Source organism: Lissotriton vulgaris, chromosome 2_1, assembly GCF_964263255.1.
Source record: "Lissotriton vulgaris chromosome 2_1, aLisVul1.2, whole genome shotgun sequence".
In the NCBI taxonomy this organism is placed as follows: Eukaryota; Metazoa; Chordata; class Amphibia; order Caudata; family Salamandridae; genus Lissotriton; species Lissotriton vulgaris.
The window spans coordinates 1,972,669,985-1,972,692,861 of NC_141687.1; the positions used below are offsets into that span (position 1 = coordinate 1,972,669,985).

General features: G+C 48.3%; 1 protein-coding gene across 4 annotated transcripts in view; it reads left to right on the forward strand.

Moving 5' to 3' along the window:
- The window catches only part of LOC147733584 (protein regulator of cytokinesis 1-like), a 544,834-nt gene that overhangs the window by 132,518 nt on the left and 389,439 nt on the right, over window positions 1-22,877 (forward strand). For all 4 annotated transcript variants that reach the window (XM_086958174.1, XM_086958175.1, XM_086958173.1 and 1 more), the window contains exon 7: window positions 2,568-2,715. In XM_086958174.1, the coding sequence (XP_086814300.1) occupies window positions 2,568-2,715 (148 nt within the window). The remainder of the gene's footprint in view (window positions 1-2,567; window positions 2,716-22,877) is intronic.

Consider the following 22,877-nt stretch of genomic DNA (forward strand, 5'->3'; position numbering starts at 1 on the left):
TGGAAATATTCCTTTGGAAGACATATGTAGAGCAGCCACATGGTCTACCACACACACATTTACAAAACATTACTGTGTTGATGTGCACTCCAAACAGCAGGCAGCTGTAGGGCAGGCTGTTCTAAAAACACTTTTCCATACTGCTGCAGCTGGCACAGGCGGCCGCCGTTAATGGAGGGACTGCTATGTATTCTATGCACAAGATATGAATTCAGCAGCCCACATGCCTCGAACCGAATATGCTACTTACCAGTAAGCTTCTGTTCTTGGCATGTAGGGCTGCTGACATTCATATCGCCCGCCCTCCTCCCAGGCGCCTGTAGCAGCTGCGGCATTCACACATAATTTAGCATGGTCATCATTCACTACGTTTCACTCCATCTTGCCCGCATTGGCTAAAAACAATCTGAGGATGGAGTTGATGCCCATGCGCACTGTAGTCCAGGGGAGGAGCCACCTATCTCGTGATACTTCGAAGACTCTTCCAGGACAACAATGTGCGATCATCCGGACCCAACACTAGGCGGCGATCTATGCACAAGATATGAATGTCAGCAGCCCTACATGCCAAGAACAGATGCATACTGGTAAGTAGCATATTCGTTTCTTGCCTCTTCCCCTCTTTTGTCTCCTCACGCTCTCTACTTTAGCTTCCCGTTCCCCTCTACCTCCTTTCTCTTTACTCCTCCTTCCTTACCGCCGCTCCGGGAAAAAAGTACCTGCAAAAAGCCCTCCCCACCCTCCTTGTCACACACCTACTCCAGGAAGTCAGACGAAAATGTTGGATGTTCCTCCAATGGGGCTCTGGGGAGGGGTCCTTGCTTTGCCCCCGCTCCCTGTCCCAGGAAACTATTGAGTCACCAGGAAGAACTGCCTGTTGCAGCACACCCTGCAGACAGGCCAGGAGGCAGGTGGACACCTTCGGCCCCTCACCTCATCGCCTGCCTCGATCCCTCACCTGCACGCGTGACAGCCGCGCTCCTCTTCCCGCGTCTCTTCTACACGCCCATACGCCTCGAGGCCTCTCTCCCAGCCCTACACCTGAGCTGGGGCCCCTCCCACCAGATACTGTTTCTGTACGAGCTCACTGTTCGCTTTCAGGCCCGCATCTGAGCAGTCCCCCGGCCCAAACTGCTGATCTATCCCCACACTCGAGCCCAGGGGCCTCTAACACCTGAAAAACTAAAGTTTAGATTGACCGTGAGCTTGTTCATCAAGCTTGCGGTCATAGAAATAAAAAGAGGACCGCACGAACATGGTCCTCGGAGGAGAGGAACGTCTTTCATGGTTCAGTGGTTCCCAAACTCACAAATTATGTGCTTAGTGCGCGGCGCCCCATGCCGGTGCACAGATTGGGAACCACTGGACTATAGTGATCCGCAAATCGGTCCCGGGAAATTCCTCTACCTCCTTATGCTCTCCAGTCTGCCCTGGGTCCCCCAAAATGGAACCTAAAATCTTCCATGTAATCTTACTGTTCATAAGCGCACATACACCAAGAGCATGCACATGCAAACACATTGCGGCACAACCCTACATACTGACTTTTTTTATTTTAAGTATTTGTTTTGGTTTTTAGAAGTACATTATTTGCTTCAGTGTCGCATAGCGATTGACCTATCACAATAGGAAAGTTGCATGCTTTTCGTCCTCTAATGTCAAAAGGAACAAGATTGTACATAAAGACCCAGCGTTCAACATTTGTCTCCACCAATGGGACCTTTTCTAACATGGGTAACAGATGTGATGTTATGCCGTTTTAAAGAAAAAAAGCAAAACCAGAACTTTTTAATGACAAACTTGTGTAAACGAAATGTATGCATTTTCTACTCGTCCCAATCCGTCCCTCACCAGGCTGAATCAGTTTGTTTGACCCCACATCAAAATGTCCCCAGCAGTAGCAACATCACTGTCGCTACTTAACTGACTTGATTTGATGTAAGCCACCCGACAATGTTATGTTTTTTTTTACCACATAATTTAAATAACTTTTATAATTTCATCTTTTGAAGCATACAATCCTTGTAGCCCTTATGATAACTAGTTGTAGAATGGTTTGTGAACGTTCATTAAAATGATGGAATCCATGTTTGACCAAGATCAGTGAAATATTTCATACATTTCAATTTTCCTTATGAAATGTAGTTTTTATAGCACTGCATTTTCTGCAATAAAAGCAAGCAAACATAAAATATACATCTAGTGTCTTTATATATCCTATTGCTTATGTTGAACTTAACCCCACTTACATTAGTTGTAAATGGCATACAGACTGGAATCTGTGTGAAGTTTTATTGACTTTTCTGTCTCCCTGATAAAGGTGGCCAATACACTGTTTGATATATTAAAACTAGAAAGCTGAATATTTGAGTATTGTGAAGCTGCAGGATACCATTCTTGCCTTGTCCTACAAAAAATGTAATACCTGTCCGTTCCTCCTATATTTACTTTGTCATTTTGTAACTTGGGCATTTGGTTCCAACCTCTGGAAATGTAATGAAATTAAATTTTTTCTACTGTTTTTATTTTCATTTGAGAAGCGGTTTAATTTTTTCCTTCTTTTGCAGTTGAAAAATGAAGTGAAACTATTAGACGACCTTAAGCTGGAAAATCTGCAGCACCTTCTAAATGAAATTAGAACTGAATTGATGTCCTACTGGGATAAGTGTTTCTACAATGATGAGCAAAGGAAAGCCTTTTCACCTTTGAATGACTGTATGTAATTGTATTTTATTATCCTAATGCTCTCCTTGTTCTATCATTACATTGTTTTGGCTTCACACTACACATCAGTTCAGACAGTGTCCAACTTTATCTTTTTTGTTTTCTGTGTTTCTCATCAACTGAACAGATATTGTTCACTTGTTGACATTGATAAATCTGATTGGGTCAAATATTCCTTGGGAATGCGTTATTTCTGACCATTGGTGTTTAAATAAGCTTTAATAATTATTCTTCATCTACAGGGTCTCGTGAAAGGTATTGCCCACTTATTAACTTGAGACAACTGGACTATAAAATATTGGGCCCATTGTGGTCAGTATTGGGCTTTTATGGTGAAGGACCTGTTTTTTTTTTTCTTTTTTTTTCTGGTCCCATATAAGAAATTTGGACATGGGTACTTGCTCAACTGGTATTTCCTGGTTCCGTAGACTGTCAGTGTACTGCACCCCATTCTAGAACTCAGGTTCTCTTTTACCTGTTTAAGGAGACGCTCGGGATGCTGTCCATGGCTCAGATGCTTTGGCTCTTGACTTGCAGGATGTAGGTTTCCACGGTCCGTGGTAGGTTTCCACGGTCCGTGGTAGGTTCCCACGGAGGGCCTACCTACTATCAAACTATGGCCACTTGGAGAAGTGATCTTCTCAAGGGCTGGAAGGTTGAAGAGGAGCGCCTAGTGGGGGATACGTCCTCCCAACTCAAGTATATATCCAACACCTGTATCGTACCTAGATTAGAGGCAGATGGGCATTAGTCAAAACCTCCCGGGTCACCAACCCCTCAAGCGTGAGAAAGGAAGCAATTCCTTTTTGTTAAATAACTCTTACACACTTCAGTAGTGTCATGCTTAATCATCGGGTTCACCCTGGCTCCTTCAGGTGAGGGTGGACTCGACCATATTTCAGGGAGCACTTAAGAACAAGCATTGAAAATGCAACAGGTCTCGCCTTTGATTAAGTTAAAGCCATTTGCTTTGCTATACAATACCATTAGCAAAGCAAATGGCTTTAACTTAATCAAAGGCAAGACCTATTGCATTTTTAACCTTTAGATTATTTTGCTTTCCGATGCCTCGTGAGCTTGTGAAATAACACGCCTGGAATCCAGAGGCTGAGCATGATGTCCGAGGCAGGGAACGCTGTATTGCCCTGCTTAGCTTCACTGCCTCTAACACCCCTGTCAGCAGGGCGTAAACAGGTAAGCTAGCAAGAACTGATTAGAAATAAAACTGAGTTTAAAAATTTAGTTATCATAAGTGATGGGGCCCAAAATTTAGCTCTGAGGCCGGCAGCGAGCACTATCCAATCTAGGGGTGACTAATACCAAGCTGCCTAGTTTCTATTTCATCTCAAGCCTCTTCATCCACCATAGACACTCCCAGCTACATCCCTCTTTCACTGTTTTAACATATTTCGTTTTTTCCTTTTTCCCCTTTTGTGTTTTTTTCCTTTGCTTGCTCTGGGTCAAAGTTTGAGGAGGAAAATAAGTGCAGGTCCCCATAAGTGAGTGTCTGCGGCCTTACCTACATCCACCGGCTCAAATTAAGTACTGATTGATCTAGCTCAAACCTGTCCCTTTTCTGATTTTGCATTTTATGCGGAAAATGTGCCCCTGTTTGTGAAGAGCAACTCGCCCATGACACTTCAGAATTGAACCATCGTTATGTTATATTATGAGACTTGTAACGCGCTCAATTACTTCTGAGTGTCATGGCCCATATGAACTGCAGACTGGCGGGGGAATACAAGTTAGATAGCCTGATTAAAAAGATGAGTTTTGAGGAGTTTCTTAAATCGAAACCAGTCCTGAGTGTGGCGCAGAGAAACAGGAAGGCTGTTCCAAAGAGTAGCAACCTTGACCGTAAGTGACTGGCCCCCTAACCTAGACTGGCTGAAGCGGGGAATGACCATCAGACGGTGGGAAGCAGATCGTTGGGATCGGTGAGGGGTGTAAAACGCCACCCGTTTCCTAATATAGGAGGGGCCTGAGTCATGCAACTCTCTATGCGCTAAAGTGAGGGCCTTAAACTGCACACGCTGGACAAGGGGCAGCCAGTGGAGGTCACGCAAGTGTGACCTTATGCTGGATCTCTTCGAGATGTTAAATAAGAGTCTGGCCACAGCGTTCTGGATCAGTTGAAGTTTATTCACCAAGTATCCCGGGATGCCAATAAAAAGAGCATCAGCGTAATCCAAACGGGACAATATAAGTGCCCGTGCCACCATTTCCTTCGCCGGCTGAGGGAGCATAGGGAAGAATCTACTCAGTGACTTGAGTGTACCAAACCAGGCACCCGTTAATCTCTTGTTGTGTTCAGAGAATCTGAGATCCTCCCCGAACCAAACTCTCAAGTTCTTAGCCGGACCACCCTCTGAAAGTGGGCGGGGGAAATCTGGGGGCCACAAGGCTTCTGTGAAGAGCGGTGAAAATTGACCATACAGCAGTATCTCTGATTTCCCTTCGTTGCACTTGAGTTTAGCCTGTGCCAGCCATGTAAGCATGGCGGCAAGGCAGCTCTGAGCTTGCTTCCATTTTCCCGGTACAGTCGACGCCTGAAGTGACCAGTTGACCATGGTGGTAGCTTCAGCGCACACAATATCTGCAGCCCACGCTATGACTCTGGCCGGGCACAGATCAGAGGGGGAGCCTGACTGGAGGGATTTAAGAATAGCAAGGATATCAGACTTCTCAGCCATGACAAACTGCGTGAAAGAAGAGTCGAGAGCAGTACATAGAGGGGGCGCTGGGGAGCTCTGCAGTGCCACTGATAACGCCAGGCTATCTTGAATAGATCGAATTTTATTGATAAAAAAAAGCGGAAAGCTCCTCACACCATCCAAGGGAGGCTGGAATGGCCTTGTGCTCCGCGCAAGGGGGCATAACTTTTGACACTAGAGAAAATCTCTTTGCTATTATTATTGGCCTTCATTATTCTTTCAGCATAAGTCGCTTTTAGCTTTCTTGAAAGCTGTGTAGTAAATTCTCTGTGCCGCGCGCAGAGCGGATTTAGCTACTGGGCAGTAAGCTACCCGCCACTGGCGTTTCAGCTTCTTACAGCCCAGTTTCGCCTCTGTTAGGAAAAGGGAATACCAGGGCTGAGAGGGGGAAGGCCGGTGAGCCTTGGTTGGCAAAGATTTGCACGACGATTCAACTCCCTGGCTAACCCAGGTGTTAAACCGGTCAACAGCACCCTCAAGACCAGCAGCGGGGTCTACCAGGGAATGAGTAAGGGCTTCTATTAACCCAGGAATATTAATCTTGCGAGTGAGAGGGCCAAGTGGCAGGGATGGCAGGCGAGAAGATTGCCCCATGTCCCAAAAGAATGTTATCATGTAACCGGCAATGGATCTTCAACATGCAGTTCGAAATTAGAAAATACCAGATCAATCAAGTGGCCCCTTAAATGAGTTGGCGTAGCGACCCGCTGAGTCAAGGCCAAAAGATCCAGCAGAGACACGGGATCCGGGGTATCTAAATGGATGTTAAAATCACCCAAAAGGAGAAATTTGGGAAAACGCAGAACCGGTAAGGCAATAGCATCCCCCAGAGTCTTTATTAAAGCACTGAGCGGGCCAGGGGGGCGATAGATCAGCGTGCCCCCCTAGCATAAAATGGGGCGATAAGGTGAAGGAAAAATCAAGAGCCTCGAACTCCATCATGGCCACAGAGGTTTCACATGTAAAGGCCCAGGTTTCCCTAAAAACCAGAGCAGTACACCCCCTCTCCCTATCAAGCGATCTGCACCCCCGACGGATTGCAAGCTCAACCACCGGCTCACACGACATCCTGAGCCATGTTTCAGTGATGAACAATACGTCAAGCTTATTGTCCACAATTAGCTCAAAGATATTGGCAGCATGTCTGACCATCGAGCGCGCGTTGATGAGGGCTGCTAGAATGCCCTACTCATTCACAACTGTAGAACCCCCGCTAGAGAGTTTGGTGGCAACTTTCCATCTGTCAGTCAAATTGTGATATCCGCATCTCCTCATGGGTCCTCTGGATTGGCCAAGATCATGTTTACTTTTTGTGCACAGGGTTCGTTGACAGCTTAAAACTAACACGGCACACCCATTCCACTTCTGGAGAAAAACGCAGTAGGTGGGAGCTCCATTCGCTTTCAGAAACAAGAGCCTTGCTGACATCTTTTGACGTAAGCGCCGCGGGGGGAATTACAAGTGGCGCTGGTCTCTCCCTGATGCACCGATATTAATGGTTAGATGTGTCCTTTACCTGCACGCTGTTGGTGCTGCAGAGCTCAGGTGCGCAGCCCTATGCAGCCTAGGATCGCTCTGTCCTGGCAGGGACAGTGAGTTGCGCCGCACGAGATATGCGGTCGCCTCCTGTTTACACCATGAACCGGGCTCACTCGGCCACTGAACAGCGGGTCATCTTTGGCATCGCTAAGCAGACAGTAGCAGCACTACAAGGTTTCCACCAACCACCCCATCCCTCTGCCCAGGTGCCCTTTGCCTGCTTCTGCCCTGTGTACCGACGCTGCTTCAGGCGCTGCTTACTGATCCGGTTTGCAGTGAAGGTCCAAACAGCCAACGGCGGGTTATGTGATGGGAAAGTGCTCGCCCAGCGTTTTATAAATAGCGGTCTAATACTGGCTCTGCCGCCTCTGCTGTCACCGTGCACAGAGGGCAAGACCAGAAAACAATGACCTGAAAAACTGGCTCTGCTGCTGCCTGCGCAGGGTGATACCACAACAATACAGTCTGACGCCTGCTCGCATCAGCAGCCTTACAACAAGCAGAACATTGTAGTCCAAAAGCCACACACCAGGACTCCTCTTTAATAGAGACACTGGTCACGGCAGATCTCAGTAGGCATAATTCTTGCAGTAAAGTAACAAGGGAGCGTGACCAAGCTTCTGATAAGCAGGTTCGAGGCATGTGGGCTGCTGAATTCATATCTTGTGCATAGATCGCCGCCTAGTGTTGGGTCCGGATGATCGCACATTGTTGTCCTGGAAGAGTCTTCGAAGTATCACGAGATAGGTAGCTCCTCCCCTGGACTACAGTGCGCATGGGCATCGCCTCCGTCCTCAGATTGGTTTTTTTCTGCCATTGGGTTCGGATGTATATTGGTTCACTCTATCGGAATCGATAAACTTTCTTATGGCCAAAAGGTCTTTAGTTTTATTCGTCGGTATTGTCTCACGTTCGGTGCCTACTTTTTCAGCTTGGGACCGAACCGGGAGTCTGAAGAACCGTGGGCTCTCGACGCGGAAGGCCCAGTCGAAGACGCTATAGACTGATCATCATGGACCGGAGTCCGTTCAAGAGATGTCCGGTATGCAACTCCAAGTATCCCCACATCGACGTCCACCCGGTGTGCAACAAGTGTCTGTCGCCGGATCATGATGAAGCCAGTTGCATGGCTTGTTCCCGTTTCAGGTCCAAGAAGACGCTTAAGCATCGGCGTGCTGCGCGCCAGGAGGCCCAGCAGACTTCACTGGCGCCTGTGGACATCTTCGATGTCGGGGATGATGAAGAGATGACCGGGAAGTTGAGGAAACTTTGTTGAATCCCGCGTCGGAGGTAGACTACGACGCTGAAATGTTTGAGGCTGAAGAAGTCGTCGAAGAGGTAGGAGACGACGACGGGGCCCTTGGGGCCATGGAAGATAGCTCGAGCGAAGAGCTAACTCAAACAGACATTGGGGCCGTACCGCTTCAACAGGCTCAGGTCGAGGGAACGCCAGTAGGCCTTACCCAAAACCTTGCAATGGGTTCTACGGCCGCGCCTTCGGGCTCGGCTACGGACATTAATGAGCCGCGCCCTGAAAAATCAAAACCGAAAACAAACCCAGCGGCCTCGACGCAGGCGAAAGCACTGGTGCCCTCCTCGAAACCAAAAGTGCAAGTTAAATTGGTCGGATCCAAGCACTCGGAGCCGTCGGCGCCGACGAAGCACAAGGCTGTGGTCGAGCCGAAGACACGTCAAGGCGTCGAGACTAAGTCTGCCACGCCGAAGACAAAAGTCAAGTTGGTCGAGTAAATCGGCGCCGAAGAAGGTTGACGCCAATAAAGGGCTCGGTGATCCGAAGGCTCACGAGACTCCGCGCCAACAAGATAAGGCCAAGAACGGTGCAACCCACGGGTCCACGTCTGGTGGTACCTCGAAGGATCCCGGCGACTCGGTGCAGCCGTCCGCCGCTTTCACCAAGAAGGTGACCGACTCCCTACAGCGCATCAAGGAGAAGGCCTTGACAGTCAGCCCTAAAGATGCTCCACCCTCGAAGCCGGTTGAGAAACCTCAAAAGGGGTTGACGCCCATTCATTTCACGTTGCCGCCAAAGGTGGCGCTGAAGGCCTTCGCCCCGAAGTTGGGAACGGGCATGCCAGAGACGGTGCCCTCGGTGCCGAAGTCTACCACAGGGGTTCCAACCCAGAAGCATCGACAATCTTTGTTGGAGGAACAACGTGAACACTTTATTGATGCCGAAACGGGCAGGCTTTCCCTACATAAACGGAAAATTGCCCCGGAAAGGCCTATGGAGTCCACTTCTACTCCTGTTCTTGTGGAACCACTTTCTCCACATGCCCATAATGTCTCGCCCACTTACTCTGACGTGGACGCTGGTGAGGGTGATGATTAGGATGAGTACAGCTATCCTGTCTACACAGACACTGATGATGTCAACAAGCCCTGGGCAGCTGGGGCTGACCCAGGTGACCCTCACTCTGCCCCAGACACAACTCTACGCGGTGAAAACGTCACCCACTGAGTATTCTGCGGCTTTTCATGCCCTCATTGAACGGGCGGCTAAGAACCATGACGTCCAGCTCCATGCTGACCCCATTGAGGAGAACTTTCTCTTTGACACCTTTTCCGTCTCTGAGAGGACTGTAAACTCTCCCTATGTTAAAGGGGGTCTTAAAGCATGCTGGGGACATTTTTAAGGAGCCTACCAGAGCCGGGGTGATAAACCCTAGGATAGAGAAGAAGTATAAGCCAGCACCTGCTGACCCTACTTATATCGAGGGACAGCTCCCTCTAGACTCTCTTGTTGTTTCAAATGCCCGGAAGAGGGCTAATTCTCAAACAACGGGTGTTGCTCCTCCCCAGATAAAGAATCAAAGGTGTTTGAGGCATCAGGGAAAAGGGTGGCGGCTCAAGCGGCCAATATCTGGCGCATTTCGAATACACAAGCACTTCTAGCAAGGTATGACAGGGCACACTATGACACATTGGAAACCCTGTTACAGCACCTGCCTGACTAATACAAAGAGGCGGCTGAGATGCTCATCCAAGAGGGGAAACTAATATCTAATGCTTCCATTAAGTGTGCAGTGGACGCGGCTGACACCGCGGCCAGAGCCGTCAATACTAGCGTCATGCTGAGACGACATGCCTGGCTTAGAATCTCTGGATTTAAGCCAGAGATACAGACCACCATTCTTAATCAAACCGTAAACCCTGATAGTCTGTTCGGTCCAGAGGTGGACACCACCTTAGAAAAAATAAAGGACACTGACACTGCTAAGTCCATGGGGGCCTTGCAGTCCCAGCAATTCAGGGTTGGTTCTTTTCGTCGCTCCAGCAATAGAGGTGTTTCCAGAGGCCAAAGCTCACAAACCACGCAGTATTACAAGGGCAACACACAATCCACCTACACCAAACAGATTTGTGGTGGATATCGTGGAAATGGCACCAAGGGCAGGGGCAGAGGAAACAACCACTCCAGATCCTCTGCCAACAACAACAAACCGTGACGCCTTGTCACTGCTCCCCGACCACTCAACACCGGTCGGGGGGAGACTTCAGCAGTTCCTGCCAGTCTGGAAGTCCATCACCACACACAGGTGGGTCACAAAACTGGTCCAGTACGGTTATTTTCTGGAGTTAACATCCACTCCACCCAACATACCCCCAAAACACCGTCCTATGTCTGCCGAACATTTGCACTTATTGCAGCAGGAGGTACTCGTCATGCTGCAAAAAGGGGCAATCGAGCTCGTGCCTGTGGAAGAAAGAGGCACAGGAGTTTACTCACTGTACTTCTTGATACCAAAGGACAGGTCCCTCAGACCCATACTGGACCTCAGACCCCTCAATCAGTACATTCTATCGGAGCACTTTCATATGTTGACCCTGCAGCAAGTACTCCCGTTGCTCAGTCAAGGGATTTCCTTGCAACTTTAGACCTAAAGGATGCGTATTTTCACATTCCGCTGCACCAGTCACACAGAAAATACCTCCGGTTCACCATCCAAAACCAACATTACCAGTTCAAGGTTTTGCCTTTTCAGAGTCACCACGGCACCCAGGGTGTTTACAAAGTGCCTGGCGACAGTGGCAGCGCACCTGAGGAGACAAAATATTCACGTCTACCCTTATCTGGACGACTGGCTCATTCAGGCAAAGTCAGCCCAGCAGAGTGCCGCCCACATGTCCCACACCATTCACCTTCTTCACGATCTGGGATTCTCACTGATTTACCCGAAGTCCCACCTGCAACCCGCCCACATACGGCAGTATCTGGGTGCGACTATAAACACTCTGGCAACCACAGCACAGCCAAATTCAGTGAGGATCAACAGCATTCAATCGCTGATACAGAAGTTCAGACCTCAACACTCGCTTCCAGCAAGAGTGTTCATGCAGTTGATAGGCATGATGGCCTCCTGCATCTCCATAGTCCCGCACGCGAGACTACATATGCGCCTGCTGCAGGAGTGCTTAGCACGTCAGTGGACTCAGGCTCACGGACAGTTGAAAGACCTAGTTTTGTTGAGCGGTCGGGCATACAACTCTCTGCATTGGTGGAATCCACAAAACCTTTGCAAGGGACAACCGTTCCAAGAGCCTGTGCCACATATCATCCTGACGACTGACTCTTCTCTCCAGGGATGGGGAGCTCATGTACTCCATCACACTGTGCAGGGACTATGGACACAACAGCAACGGAGGATGCACATCAATGTTCTGGAACGGATGGCTATCTTCATGGCACTAAAGGCCTTCAAAGTACATCTGTGCAACAAGGTCGTGTTGATCCGGACGGACAACATGACATCCATGTACTACATTCAGAAGCAGGGAGGGACAAACTCTCCACAGCTGTCTCATCTGGCTCAGAGGAACATCTTCCTCATGGCAGAACACCTCCCAGGCAAGGACAATCAGATGGTGGACCTGCTCAGCAGGTACAGCCACCAAATGCACGAGTGGGAGCTACATCCAGCAGTACTCAACCCGTACTTCCAAATGTGGGGTCATCCAGAGATAGACCTGTTCGCCACAAAGGAGAACGCAAAATGCCAAAGCTTCGCTGCCAGGTTTCCACATCCACAGTCGCAAGGCAATGCGATATGTATGAACTGGTCAGGCAAATTTGCGTACTCTTTTCCCCCAACACCTCTGATACCGCTGGTGGCACGCAAGCTGAGGCAGCACTCGATGACTCTCATTCTGGTTGCTCCAACGTGGGCTCGCCAACCATGGTACACCACGTTTCTTGAAATGTCCGTGGTACCGCATCAAAGGCTGCGCCTCACACCCAGGCTTTTGACTCCGAGCCATGGCGACATTCAGCATCCAGATCCGCAACAGCTCAACCTGGCGATCTGGCTCCTGAGGTATGTAGTTTGGCTACCTCAACTTACCTCCTGACTGTATGGACATCATCCGGGAGGCAAGGAAGCCCACCACTAGAGCATGCTATGCGGCAAAGTGGAAGCGGTTTGTCATTTATTTTGCAGGCCACAACATTAACCCGCTAGATGCATCTATTCAGAACATCATTTGTTATCTTTTACATCTGTACAAATGTAATCTAGCCTATGCTTCCATTCGCATACATTTATCCGCAATGGCTGCTTGTCTCCAAAACAGGCAGCACCTCTCACTTTTCAGGGTGCCTGCCGTTAAAGCCTTTCTGCAAGGACTCAAGCGAGTCATTCCTCCACGGACTCCACCAGCTCCTGAGTGGAACCTCAATGTGGTCCTCACCCGGCTGATGGCTCCCCCTTTTGAACCACTGCATTCCTGCGAGATTCAATTCTTGCCATGGAAAGTGGTTTCCTTATAGCGATTACGTCGCTGCGACGAGTTGGTGAACTCCAGGCACTAACTATCCAAGAGCCATTTATTCAAATTCATTCCAACAGGGTGGTGCTTCGCACTAACCCTAAATTCCTTCCTAAGGTAGTGTCTCAAATCCATATTAACCAGACTATTTAACTACCTGTGTTTTTCCAAAATCCTGAGTCATTGGCGGACAGAATGCTCCACACGCTTGACGTCAAAAGGGCCCTAATGTATTACATTTATAGGACCAAGGATTTTATGAAAACTAAACAACTCTTTGTTGCCTTTGCGCCACAACACAAAGGTAACCCCATTTCCAAAGCTGGTATAGCCAGGTGGATCGTTAAATGTATTCAGATCTGCTATCTGAAAGCCAAGCGTACTCTCACCATTCCACCACGGGCCCACTCCACCAGAAAGTTGGGGGCCTCCATGGCTTTCCTTGGAAATATTCCTTTGGAAGACATATGTAGAGCAGCCACATGGTCTACCACACACACATTTACAAAACATTATTGTGTTGATGTGCACTCTAAACAGCAGGCAGTTGTAGGGCAGGCTGTTCTATAAACACTTTTCCAAACTGCTGCAGCTGGCACGGGCGGCCGCTGTTAATAGAGGGACTGCTATGTATTCTATGCACAAGATATGAATTCAGCAGCCCGCATGCCTCGAACCGAATATGCTACTTACCAGTATGCATCTGTTCTTGGCATGTAGGGCTGCTGACATTCATATCGCCCGCCCTCCTCCCCGGCGCCCGTAGCAGCTGCAGAATTCACCTGTACTTCTAGCATGGTCATCATTCACTTAGTTTCACTCCATCTTGGCCACAATGGCTAAAAACAATCTGAGGATGGGGTCGATGCCCATGCGCACTGTAGTCCAGGGGAGGAGCCACCTATCTCGTGATACTTCGAAGACTCTTCCAGGACAACAATGTGCAATCATCCGGACCCAACACTAGGTGGCGATCTATGCACAGATATGAATGTCAGCAGCCCTACATGCCAAGAACAGATGCATTTTGGTAAGTAGCATATTCGCTTCGTTGCCATGACAATAGAAAGCTATTTGCACAAAGATGTCGTCAGACTGTCCACTGTCCGTACATACGCGTGCATGTTTAGCTTTGGATGAATGGGGAGAGGAGCCATCTTTGTCCAACCATACGCGTGCATGTAAAGCTTTGGAAAAATCGATCGCCGCATGGCGAGGATCGCGCATGCGCTATCGCCAGGCGAGACTTAAAAAATGGCCAGGGGCTGTAAAGATTAACAATCCTTCTATGGCTCCAGGTATCCCTTTATTCGCAGAATCGTAGGGGATATTACATGGAAAAAAGGGGGGTCGCAAGGAAGTAATGGTCCTATGACCCTAGTGCCGACATGTTTCAGTCCTCAAAAATTGGCACGTACGGGGCCTGGACTTTCTTCAGGGCAAAAATGTTTCCCTCCCTGGTGTTGTGTAGGAATCTCCTATATTTTTTTAAGTAGAGGACAGGTAGCTGCACTCATATGAAGTTAGTAGATCACTTCTCTCTCATCCTGTTCCGTAATGTTTCATATCCATCTGTAAAGGAAATATATTTGTGAATTGTTAGGCGCATACTTATCCCATCCACGCTGCACCTATGTCACCCATACATGCCATTCAGGATGGCATGTGAGCCAGGCGTGTGCACATCGCCAGCCACATCGCACATCGCATTTGACTTCAAAGGAAGATGCTCCCCCGCCACCCAATGCCGCTCCCCCACCCCGCAATGCTGAGAGCTTATCGTAGAACCTATATTTCTCTCAAACGTTTTACATTAGTAACGTTACCAAACACCGTCCCCGACTGCAAAACAATCACTACTAACTTAAATAATTATTTGCCCATGAAATACCTCTTCTAAGCTGCATGTTTTGCCCAACAACTCTAAATCGTATGTTTAAATCGCAGTGCCACGTCTACGTTCAAAGTCCATTCGTTATCTAAAAACAGCAGAATTTTCCCAGAAAAAAGCGATCCGTTTCTTACTAATTTCTGATCATGAACCGGGTACAGTAAAGCTGTAAAATTGTTGTAACCGGGCACCGTGTCTTCCTCGGAGCACTGCAGAGAACGCCACCTCAAGCGTTAAAGGCTGTGCATTGGCCATTATCTCGCGCCTTCCTTCTCTCTCACTTAAAATGGCGTTCGAGGCATGTGGGCTGCTGAATTCATATCTTCGCATAGATCGCCGCCTAGTGTTGGGTCCGGATGATTGCACACTGTTGTCCTGGAAGAGTCTTCGAAGTATCACGAGATAGGTGGCTCCACCCCTGGACTACAGTGCGCATGGGCATCCTCTCCAACCTCAGATTGTTTTTTTCCGCCATTGGGTTCGGATATTACTATCTTAGCTCAAGTTAGGAAATCTTTCTACGAAGCCAAAAGGCTTTCGACCGCGTCGGTTTTGTTTCTTTCGGCACCGATAACTTGCTTCGAGAGGACATCGAGGAGTCAAGCGTTTTTTTATTCCACATTCGACTATCTTCGATCCACGAAGGAAAGAAGCCCATTCAAAAGGTGTCCACTTTGTAATGCAAAATACCCGCACATCGATGAACTGTATGGCCTCTGCCCGGTTCAGGTTGAAGAAAACTCTTCGGATTCGACTCACGTCTCGATTGGAGTCTCAGATTAGCGTCTATTCCAGAAAATATCTTCGGGACCGAAGACTAAGAGGTCGTTGATCTGGGAGGATCAGGAAGAACACTCAGATCCGGCTTCGGACCAAGACTCAGAGTATGACGCCGAAGACAAACTTCATCGAAGAGGTAGGAGACGACGCAGAGGCCCTTGGGGCTGTAGAAGATAGCTCAGGCGATGAGCTAGGCCCAACCGACTATACGGGGCCGACTATGACGCACTCAATAAGGCTCAGGTCGAGGGATCGCCACAAGGCCTTACCCGAGATCTACAGACTCGTTCTACAGCCCCGCATACAGGCCAGGCTTTGAACATATGTAAAGAGCCGTCGGTATCAAAACCGCCATCGTTCTATCCTAAGAAATTGAAACCGAAAGCAACACTGACAAAACCGAAACCAAAAGTGCAACTAACTCTGGTCGGCTCCAGGCCTTGAACCCCTCTGAGCCGAAAAAGCAGAAAATGGCCATCTATACCGAAAAGCGCAAGGTCATCGAACCCAGGGTTTGGGCACCGAAGACAAAAGTCAAGGCTGTCGAAACCGACAAAGCAGACACCGAAGGGAGTAGACACTCACAAAAGGCCCGAACCAAAAGAAGGGTTCGATCCTCTGTCAAAACCTGCGGACAAGACGAAGACTGGCTCCAAGGACCCTGTCGAGTCAATGCAGCCGAGCCCATTCATAGCCAAAGAGGTGTCTGAGTCACTCCAGCGCATCAAAGGCTACTGCGGTCGGGCCGAAGAAGGCCCCAACACCGAAGCTGGTCGGAAACGTTCAGACCGCAGCCACACCAATCAAATTCGGATTACCACCAACAGTGCGGCCGAAGATGTTTGAACCGAAAAGCTATTGGGCAGTTTAAGTGTCGATGGAAGTAGAGGCTACAGAGGAGCCTGAAGAACAGGAGTCGAGGGAGTTTGACTCAAACTGGTAGACTGTCCATATATAAAAGGAAGATCATACCAGAAACACCTATGGAGTCATATAGGATTCCCTTAAAGAAGAGGTATTCAACAACGCCACTTCTTGTGGAACCTCTCCAATCCTATGGACAAGAACCTCCGACTTCACCCACATACTCGGATGTGGATGCAGGGGATGACGAAAATGAGGATGACACTTATCATGTGGACACTGATCCCGATTATCAAAACCAACCATGGGCAGACCCGGCTGACCCAAGAGATCCGCAAACTGCCCCTGACACATATGTATACAGTGTAAAAACGTCTCCTACTGAGGACACTACTGCCTTTAACGCCCTTATTGAAACGGCGGCAAGTAACCATGAGTGCAACTGCACGCTGACCCTGTAGAGGAAGACTTTCTGGTCGACATCTTTTCCACATCAGAAAGAACAGTCAAGACCCTGCCCATGCTTAAAGGGGTCCTTAAGCATGCTGTGGACATTTTTAAGGAAACGGCCAGGGTGTTAAACCCAAGGATTGAAAAGAAATATAGACCGGCACCTGTGGACCCTATTTATAAGAGGACAGTTGCCATTGGACTCATTAGTTGTTTCTAATGCACGTAAGAGCGCAAACTCCCAGACTACAGCTGATGATCCTCCTCCTGGCAAGGAGTCAAAAGTACTGGAAACTGCAGGAAAGAGGGTGGCAGCGCAGGCAGCTAACATCTGGCGCATTGCCAACACTCAGGCACTCTTAGCCAGATATGACTGGTCCCATTATGATACCCTTGAGACACTGTTACAACACCTACCAGATCAGTACAAGGAGGGTGCAGAACTACTAATCCAAGAAGGAAAGCTCTTAACCAATGCTTCCATCAAGTGCGCGCTAGACGCAGCTGACACTGCAGCCAGGGCCATTAACACTAGTGTCATGTTAAGGAGACATGCCTGGTTGAGAATCTCGGGATTCAAACCAAAAATACAAACTTCTATCCTCAATCAGACAGTTAACCTGGACTTCTTATTTGGACCTGAGGTTGACACCACTCTTGAAAAGATTAAAAAAGACACAGACTGCAAAGTCTATGGAGGCTCTGCAGTCACAGCAGTTTTGGGGTGGATTCTTTCGTCGCTCCAATACCAGAGGACCTTCAAGAAGCCAATCCACACAGCAGACACAGTACAATAAAGGAGGTACACAATCCACCTACAATAAAAACAGAGGTGGATATCGTGGAAACATCAAGGGCAGAGAAAACAATTCCAGATCCTCTGCCAATAACTAACAGTGACGCCCTGTCACTGCCCCCCGACCATATAACACCTGTCGGGGGAGACTACACCAGTTCTGCTGGTCTGGAAATCCATCACCACAGACAGGTGGGTGAGAGACATTGTCAAGTATGGATATTGTCTGGAATTAACATCCACTCCACCCAACCTTCCACCAAGACACCATCCTATGTCCGCAGAGCACTTACACTTATTGCAGCAGGAGGTCGTCAGCATGCTGCAAAAAGGAGTCCTAGAGCTCGTCCCTGTAGAAGACCAAGGCTCAGGGGTGTACTCTCTGTAATTTTTAATACCCAAAAAGGACGGGTCGCTCAGACCTATACTATAACTCAGGCCTCTAAACAGTTACATTCTGTCAGAGCATTTTCATATGCTCACCTTACAGCAGGTTCTGCCGTTACTCAGTCAGGGAGACTTCCTCGCAACACTGGATCTAAAAGATGCGTATTTCCATATACCCATACACCCATCACACAGACAGTATCTCAGGTTCACTATTCAGAATCAACATTCTCAGTTCAATGTCCTCCCTTTCGGAGTAACAACAGCACCCAGGGTATTCACAAAGTGCCTGGCGACAGTAGCAGCACACCTAAGGAGACAGCACATACATGTCTACCCTTATCTGGACGACTGGCTTATTCAAGCAAAGACGGCCCAGCAGTGTGCCAGCCACATGTCCCACACCATTCATCTTCTTCACAATCTGGGATTCTCGCTGAATTATCTAAAGTCACATCTTCAACCCGCCCACGTGCGACAGTACCTGGGCGCGACAAACACTCTGGCAGCCAAAGCTCAGCCAAATTCAGCGAGGATAAACGGCATGCAATTGCTGATACAAAATTCAGACCTTAACACTCGCTTCCAGCAAAATTGTTCATGCAGTTGATAGGCATGATGGCCTGCTGCATCTTCATAGTCCCGCACGCGAGACTACATATGCGTCCGCTTCAGGAGTGCTTGGCACGTCAGTGGAATCTGGCTCAAGGACAATTAAAAGACCTAGTGTTTGTGAGCGGTCGGGCATTCAACTCTCTGCATTGGTGGAACCCACTAAACCTTTGCAAGGGCCGACCGTTCCAAGAGCCTGTGCCACAGATAATACAGACAACGGACGCATCTCTCCAGGGATGGGGAGTTCAAGTACTCCACTACACAGTGCAGGGACTATGGACAGCACAGCAAAAGATGCACATCAACCATCTGGAATTGATGCCAATCTTCATGGCAATGAAGGCTTTCAAAGTACACTTGTGCAAAAAGGGCGTGTTGATACGGACGGACAACATGACTGCCGCGTACTACATACAGAAGCAGGGAGGAACACTCTCCACAGTTGTCTCATCTGGCTCAGAGCATGTGGAAGTGGACCATTCAGAGGAACATCTTCCTCATGGCGGAACGCCTCCCGGGCAAAGACAACCAGATGGCGGATCTGCTCAGCAGACACAGCCATCGGATGCACGAGTGGGAGATACATCCATCAGTACTCCAACCGTACTTCCAGCAGTGGGGTCATCCAGAGATAGACCTATTCGCCACAAGGGAAAACGCAAAATGCCAAAGCTTCGCCGCCAGATTCCCACATCTGTAGTCACAGGGCAATGCGATATGGATGAACTGGTCAGGCAGGTTTGCGTACGCTTTTCCCCCAGCACCTCTAATGCCGCTAGTGGCACGCAAGCTGAAGCAACACTCAATGACACTCATCCTGGTTGCTCCAACGTGGGCACGCCAGCCATGGTACACCACTCTAGTAGAACTTTCCGTGGTACCGCATCAAAGACTGCGGCTAACACCCAGACTTTTAACGCAGAGCCATGGCGAAATTCAGCACCCAGATCCGCAACAGCTAAACCTGGCGATCTGGCTCCTGAAGTCTTAGAATTTGGCTACCTCAACTTGCCACCAGAATGCATGAACATCAAGGAGGCAAGGAGACCCAGAGCATGTTATGCGGCTAAATGGAAGAGGTTTGTCATATATTGTAACAATGACATTGACCCACTGGATGCATCTATTCAAAACATTATCCGTTATTTGCACTTATACAGATGTAATCTGGCGTACAGTTCCATTCGTATACATTTATCCGCAATAGCAGCTTATCTTCAAAACAGGCAGCACCTCTCACTATTCAGAGTGCCTGCCATTAAAGCTTTTCTGGAGGGACTCAAAAGAGTGATCCCTCCCAGACACCCCCCTTCACCTGTATGGAACCTGAATGTGGTCCTCACCAGACTAATGGGACCACCTTTTGAACCTCTACACTCTTGTGAGATTCAATTTCTTACCTGGAAAGTTGCTTTCCTAGTAGCTATTGCCTCACTAGGAAGAGTTAGTGAACTCCAGGCACTAACCATTCAAGAGCCATTCATACAGGTCCACGCGAATAGGGTTGTACTACGCATCAACCCTACGTTCATGCCTAAGGTGATTTCGCAGTTCCACATGAACCAAACCATAGAACTGCTTGTTTCTATTCCAATCCGGAATATGTCGCAGAGAGATCTCTACACACATTAGACGTCAAAAGGGCTCTTATGTACTCTATTGACAGAACCAAGGATTTCAGGAAAACAAAACTGTTTGTTGCCTTTTCTCCACAACACAAAGGCAACCCCATTTCCAAAGCAGGAATAGCCAGATGGATTGTTAAGTGTATACAGATTTGCTACGCAAAGGCTAAACGCACACTAACCATTCCTCCAAGAGCACACTCCACACGAAAGTTAGGAGCATCCAAGGCTTTCCTGGGGAATATTCCTTTAGAAGAGTTATGTAAAGCAGCCACATGGTCCACTACACATACATTTACGAAACACTACTGCGTAGATGTGCTTTCAAGACAGCAGGCAGCTGTAGGACAGGCTGTTCTCACAACTCTTTTTCAGACTGCTGCAGCTGGCACGGGCAGCCGCAGCTAATAGGAGGGACTGCTGTATAATCTATGCACAGAAATGAATTCAGCAGCCCACATGCCTCAAACCGAATATGCTACTTACCAGTATGCATCTGTTCTTGGCATGTAGGGCTGCTGACATTCATATCGCCCACCCTCCTCCCCGGCGCTTGTAGCAGCTGTAGCATTCAGAATTACTATATAGCATGGACATCACTCACTGTATTACCCTCCATCTCTGCCACAATGGCGAAAAACAATCTGAGGATGGAGAGGATGCCCAAATGTAGTCCAGGGGAGGAGCCACCTATCTCGTCATACTTCGAAGACTCTTCCAGGACAACAGTGTGCAATCATCCGGACCCAACACTAGGCGGGGATCTATGCACAGATATGAATTTCGGCAGCCCTACATACCAAGAACAGATGCGTACTGGTAAGTAGCATATTCGTTTCCAATCACCACGGGTGACGCAACACAAAGCGCAAGTCTTTTGTTGCATCGAACGAGATATGTAAGTAGCAAGCCTGCACGCATCACCCCGGATTCCTCTGTTTGTACACGCTTGTTATCTTTTATTCCTGCAGTATTTGTTAAGCTTTGGGGGGACAAATGACTCTCATTTCGTGTACACAAAATGTGTTTGCTTGAATCTGAGTATATTTATACAAAGCCCTTCTGTTGTGTGGAAATTAAGAGATTAAACGTGTTTGTTTTACCACCTCCAAACCTTATGTGTGTTTTTTCTTCTTTACTCTTGCCTTACATTTTTCACCTTCAATAAACAAAACTATCGCATATGGCTACACGTCTAGGCAGGAGGGGTACCTAATTTTGAGAATGCCATATTAAACCGCATTACTTTGTCGTATACCATGAAGTCTGCAACTCCCACGGTCTGACTACCAGTTACAGTTCTCCAAAAGAGCCAAGTACTGTTTGTGGTCTTTGCAGATGTCTCACTCGCATGTGCATTTGGCTTCTGTGTACGACACCGGCCTCTCCGCCCAGGGAAGAGAGTGGGCTGGTCAGCTCGGTTCTCCTGTCTGGGAGTGTCGCACGCACTATGCTTTTCACAGCTCTACACATTTCACGCCCCCGGCGCCACGTGTTTGTGTACACCTCACTCATCCTGATTCTCGCCTGATGATGCCTGTATTCACCTCACACACTTTCGGAGTATCTCACTCTAGGATTCTTGCGCATCTTCCACCTTAGCTTCTCAGGGGCATCTCAAGCACACACTAGGCGTCTCTCGAGAGCGCTAGACTCTGCGTCTATCTCACACCCATGTTTGTGAGCCTCTCGCGCTCTGCGAGCGGTTCACACGCACTGTAAACGCTCGTATTCTCACACCAGGGTTACCCTGTGTTGTAAAATCACATACCGGGCTGGCTTGTTGGCACCTCGCACCAGTTTCCTATGTTAAACGATCTTTTCCCACCTCATGCTTCTGTCTTTCTCTGCCTTCTCCACACGAGGCTTCCTGTGTGTGAGGAGCACACACCATACCAACCATTTACATACAGAATGCTTTATGTGGTTGTCTCCCACATACTTGAGTCTGTTGTGCTTGTGTTGTGTGTGAGAAGGTGGCCTGATATGTAGTGCTCACTATTCTAGTGATCACTGTGTATCATTCCAAACGACCCTTATTGATGATTGGTTGTAAGTCAACCTTTTAGACCAGCTATCCTAGTAGCATGGACAAGAGCAGTCTTTAGGCTAAACTCTAGAGGGCGTGTTAAGCCAGCTGTTATACCATCACATATACCCCTTGAACACCAAGTGAAAGGACACCACACAAGTTGTTATGAAAATAAAAAGATATTTATTTAGAACACAACAGCCCTGGACTCTTTATGAGGACAGGGCGCTAAGCACAATACAAAGCTCCTAAAGAAATACTGAAAGTCGCACAATTTACACAAATGTCCGAGGGGCACAAAAAAACATATACTCTGGAAGTGGAATGCGAAATTACTAACAGGTAAGTACTACTCTCATAGACTTTAGAAACGCTGGACCTACAATGCTGAACCCTTAGATTAGAAGCAGGAGGCCTAGGGACTTCGTGTGCAGAGTGGAAACTCTCACGCGTAATGCGGGACAAAGTCTATGGTTGCTAGAAATTACAAAGTTAGTGTTCTCGGGCGAACCCGACTAGGTAGGTCAAAAACGAAAGTGGATCTAGACACTTAGAGAGTTGGTCTACGCTGGAGCACCGTGGTACTCGATTTACCTAGCCCAGGGGCTGTGGCTGCATAGGGTTCAAGTGTCGTCTGGTTTCTTCGTTGACGAACCAGGAGCCTGAAGTGGAAGTT